The sequence below is a fragment of the Gadus morhua genome, chromosome 21 (genome assembly GCF_902167405.1).
Source record: "Gadus morhua chromosome 21, gadMor3.0, whole genome shotgun sequence".
Lineage (NCBI taxonomy): Eukaryota > Metazoa > Chordata > Actinopteri > Gadiformes > Gadidae > Gadus > Gadus morhua.
This window is the reverse complement of record NC_044068.1, coordinates 6,801,968-6,806,967: the sequence shown is the minus strand read 5'-3', so window position 1 is coordinate 6,806,967 and position 5,000 is coordinate 6,801,968. Positions and strand designations below refer to the sequence as shown.

General features: G+C 50.0%; 1 protein-coding gene across 2 annotated transcripts in view; it reads right to left on the bottom strand.

Moving 5' to 3' along the window:
- The window catches only part of runx2b (RUNX family transcription factor 2b), a 31,557-nt gene that overhangs the window by 24,124 nt on the left and 2,433 nt on the right, over positions 1-5,000 (bottom strand). For both annotated transcript variants that reach the window (XM_030345891.1, XM_030345890.1), the window contains exons 2-3: positions 3,723-3,879; positions 377-481 (exon numbers count right to left, since the gene is read on the bottom strand). In XM_030345891.1, the coding sequence (XP_030201751.1) occupies positions 377-481; positions 3,723-3,879 (262 nt within the window). The remainder of the gene's footprint in view (positions 1-376; positions 482-3,722; positions 3,880-5,000) is intronic.

The following is a 5,000-nucleotide window of genomic DNA, read 5'->3' as shown; positions in this document are numbered from 1 at the left end:
CGAGCGGGCACATCATGTCTAATCCAAACACATTCACTGCATGTGTTTGAGCACGTGTGCATGTTAGCGTGTATGTGTTAGCGCATGGCCGTGCGTGTGTGTGTGTGTGGGTGCGTGAGCGTGTGTGTTAACGTGTGTCTGTGTGCATGAACGTTTGCGTGAGCGTGTGAATGTGTGTGTGTGTGTGCGTGAGCGTGTGTGTGCGTGTGCGTGAGCGTGTGAGCGTGTGTGCGTGAGTGTGCGTGTGCGAGCCTGTAACTGTGAAGAGTGTATTTATGATCGCGCGTGTGTGTGATCGCGTTTGTGCGTGTGAGCACGCATGTGTGCGTGCAATCGCGTCTGTATGTGCGTGTGTGTGTGTGCGTGCACTACTCACGTCGGGGCTCACGAGGACCGTCCACAGTGACCTTTATGGCCCGATGGTAAGTGGCCACTTGTGGGGGGTTGGTGAATACGGTGATTGTCAGGGTGAAGCTCTTGCCTACGAAGGAAACATCAAACGACACACACACATGAAATAATAAGTTAACCCCCCGAGAACTGGGAACAATGGGAGGCATTCTGGGCGCCCAGTCACAAGTGCGGCGGTCATTTCCCATAATAGCCAACGCAAACTGGCCCCGAGTCAAGCCCAAAGTGGATTAGCGTCGGACAACATGGGCCGGTGTGTCTAAGACGGTCTGTTTGTGTCTGGCTCTCAGGATTCGCGGCATCGCTGTTGAGTGATTGAGAGCGAGCAAGAAAATTGTAATCCTCAAGGCTCTCCCCCCTTGCCCCCCCTCCTACCCTGTTGTCTGACTGTGTGTGCGTGGGTGAGAGGCATTTTAATAGTCACTTCCTTTCTTGATAATCCCCAACAGTTGTTGCCTTGGGGTGGGGCTTGAGAGCTGCCTGCTATGTGTGTGTGGGCCTGTGTGTGTGTGTGTGTGTGTGTGTGTGTGTGTGTGTGTGTGTGTGTGTGTGTGTGTCTCTCTCCAAAATGTATGCCTTTGTTTGCGTGTGTGTTTGTGTGTCTATGTATGTGTGTGTGTGAATATGTCTCTCTCTCCAAAATGTAAGCCTTGTGTGTGTGTGTGTGTGTGTGTGTGTGTGTGTGTGTGTGTGTGTGTGTGTGTGTGTGTGTGTGTGTGTGTGTGTGTGAATGAATCTGTCTCTCTCTGATATCTATGTCTTTATGTGTGTGTGTCTGTGCCTCTGTGTGCGCACACATCTCTGTCTCTTGATGTGCTTCGCCCACTCAATATAATGTGCGTGTTTGTGAGTGTACTGGTGTGTGTGTGTGTGTGTGTGTGTGTGTGTGCATGTGCGTGTGTGTGTGTGTGTGTTCAAAGCGTAGAGTCACATGAGCAGCCGTGCTCTCCGAGGCAGAACCAGGGCCAGTCAGCATAAACACTCATGTTGAAGGTATGTATACGCATCCCGTAACCATGACACCGCGTCTGCAACAGGAAGTAAGAGGGGGGGGGGGGTGCTGAGGGGGTGGTAGAGCAACTCATCGCAACGGCTGTCTGGCACCTCCCCCCCCCCCCCCCCCCCCCCCCCCCCCCCATTGACGCCGTCCGCATGGTTTAGCCTGACATAGGTTCAAAACCGTCGCAAACGCTGTCAGGTGACTGTGTGTGACAGGTGGGCCCGCGTTTCTGACCGCCTGCCATTCACATGGTCGGGCCTGTCCTGGCATCTCGCGGCGGTCGACGTTATGTTTTCGGAACAGTGCCTGACCGCTGTCGTAGAATTCCGATCGATTCCGTCCGAAAAACTCCCCTCACGTGGGCGTCTCACATATCGGCTGGCCCCGTGGCCGACGCGCTGTGACGGCTAATTACTCCCCCCTCCTCCCCCACCCGGCACGTCAGTGGCCCGGCTGACACTGGCTGGCTGTCTGGCTGGCTGTCTGGCTGGTTGGCTGGCTGGCTGGCTGGCTGGCTGTTCGTGCCGTGTCCCCTGCTTCGCTATCTCACATCCTATCTGTTCCCTTCTGCTCGCACTTATCTGCGCTGTCGCCAGGTTTCCATTTCAAACGAGCTCGTACTCCGATCCCCGCGAGTGGCTCTGGTGTCACTTCCTCTGACAAGATTCTGTGTCACGGCCAGAGAGAGAGAGAGAGAGCTAGAGAGAGAGAGAGGGGGGGGGGGGACACACAGGCTGGGGTGGGGGGCTCCATGGCAACCGGGGTTGTTTTTTGCATGTTGTGTTTTTTTTAAGTACACAATGCTGGATTCACCACACGACCTAACCTCTCTCTCTCTCTCTCTCTCTCTCTGTCAGTCTCTCTGTCAGTCTCTCTGTCTGTCTGTCTGTCTGTCTGTCTGTCTGTCTGTCTGTCTGTCTGTCTGTCTGTCTGTCTGTCTGTCTCTCAGTCTGTTTCTCTCTCTCTCTCTCTCTCTCTCTCTCTCTCTCTCTCTCTCTCTCTCTCTCTCTCTCTCTCTCTCTCTCTCTCCTCTCTCTCTCTCTCTCTCTCTCTCTCTTTTCCTATCCTGACTGAATAACAAAGCCAGGGGACGACCAGAGAACTAGTCGCACAACTACATTTCAGTCAACTGCTTCCAACTCCTCTGGGTATTCTGGCACCGATTCGGAAAATAAATAACACCATTTCCTCCTGAGCATCTATGTACACAAACCAGGTTGATGCAAGTCGGACACACACACACACACACACACACACACACACACACACACATGGTGGGGTGTGTGTTAGCGAAGGCGGAGTGAAGGTTAAAATAAGAAAAAAGACGATTCAAGGAACGCGGAGGGAAGTGACGATCTGCCTAGACCGGGCGGCGAAGCAAAGCATCCTGGGAATGCAATTCATCATAAACACCGATAACTTCAGCAGTGCGCGCCCGCCACTGCTGAAGAGCTCCCGAAACGCCCCGGAGCCATTTGAACACAGGCTGAGTGCACCACCCAACCTGTTTACGATCTGCCGGAGCAGAAGCAGGTTAACCCAGGTGAACACTGTAACACACCGGGAGTGGGAGGGCCCGGATCAATGATAGAGAGAGAGCGTCTGGGGGCCCACGGCGGATCTCCATGTGTACGCCGGGCAGCCGAGCACTCATAGGGCTCCGTGGACAGAGAGGGGTAGGGACGAGGTGTGTGTGTGTGTGCGTGCGGTGCCGTGCGTGAGTGCGTGCGTCGCGTGCGTGCGTGCGTGTGTGTGTGTGTGTGTGTGTGGTGTGGTGTGTGTGTGTGTGTGTGTGTGTGTGGGTGTGTGTGTGTGTGTGGTGTTTGGGATCTGCATGGAGTTGATCCTCAAAGTCATAAGGAGAAAAGGGTTTCATTCTCATCTGGTGGAATCCTGACGAGTCACACCTCCACCCCCTCCCTACAGGCCTGACTGAGGGGCAGAATGATTCAGAGAGAGGGAACGACAGAGTAAGGGCGAACAAGAGTAGGGGAGAGAGAGAGAGAGAGAGAGAGAGAGAGAGAGAGAGAGAGTAAGAGTGAGTAAGGGTGAGAGACCGAGAGACAGAGTAAGCTTGAGGGAGATAGAGAAAGAGAGGGAGAGAGGGAGAGAGAGTGCAAGGGTGACAGAGAGAGAGTGAGGGTGTGAGGGACCGAGAGAGAGAGAGAGCAAAAGGAGGGGAGAGTGATTATGAGGTTGCCACGTATAGGCGAATGGGGGAGCACGGTGGAGGTGACCACTAATCCACACACACTCTCAGCGCGGCCCCGAGTTGTGTGTAAGTGTGTGCGTGTGCTTGGGGGGTCCTCACCTCGGCCGCTGCGGCCCACAAAGCGCAGGTCGTTGAAGCGCGCCACCTGGTTCTTCATGACCCCCGACGCGTTCCGCAGCTCCGCCGAGTAGTTCTCGTCGTTCCCCGCCATCACCGTGACGACCGTGCCGTCCGGGATGTCCCCTAGGGCCACCACCTGTGTGCCACAGAAAGGGTGTGTGAGTGAGTTAATTGGTCGGTCGGTGATTGCCCATTAAAGGTCAAGAGTCAAAGTTGCCACTCAAGTCCAAGTTAAAATTATACATGTAATATATTAAATAAAACCGGAAATACTAATACTTCAAGAATAAAAACATAATATGCATAAGCATAAGTTGTACCATATTTCCTTAAAACAATAATAAGGAGCTTTACAACAGACATTTCTTAAATCATCATGACAAATGCATCATATAAAATTGTATCATAATTTTTTTTACCAAAGGCTCACACGCTTGGACACAATAACAAACACTTCTTTAAATGTTTTTAATATTTCTATGTGGCTTTATTAAACCCTTATTTAAATGTTGTATTATGTCATTAGTATTTCATTATTGACCGTTATCGGCTGTTTTTGGTGCTTAACTGCAGTTCTTGAAGCAGAAAGGGAGCAGGCCTTGGGTTACTATTCGGAAAGTTGGACGTGGATGAAAAGAAACGTCAGAGGTGCCGTAATTACAGAGGCTCTAATGATAACAGATAAATAACGCACGTAAGAAAAAGCTTCATGTTTGATTTAGAGCCAAGTCTGCAACTACAAAAGGCCTTTGATCGGGGGTTGAAGTCATTAATCTGCCTTTTTCCTTAAATAATATTGAAAGCTCTAAATTGAACTGTGTCCTTCAAGTTAAATTGGGCCATCAGAAAATATTTGTTTTTCAATCGATTTTAGATTATATCATTTATTCTAATATATAAATTAAATACCCAACACAAATATCCTTTTTGAGACAGAACCCTTCGTCAAAAAACCACCCGCAGAATTAATAACACAAAAATCGTCATAGGGAGTCAGGGCTGTTAACATATGTTCAAAAAAAATTGGCCAATCACTGACACGAAGAGGCAAATACATACATTGCAAATAGATTCCATGACAACTTTACCGAAGATTATACTATTTGATTTACTTTATTAAATGACCCATTCACAAATATGCCGATTTTCTTTTATCTTATTTAATATATATTTTTCCAACAACGCAAACATATTATATCGTTCACTATTAGAGCACATTTACTCGTTCTCAATCGTTAAATCCAGCAAATTTCTACC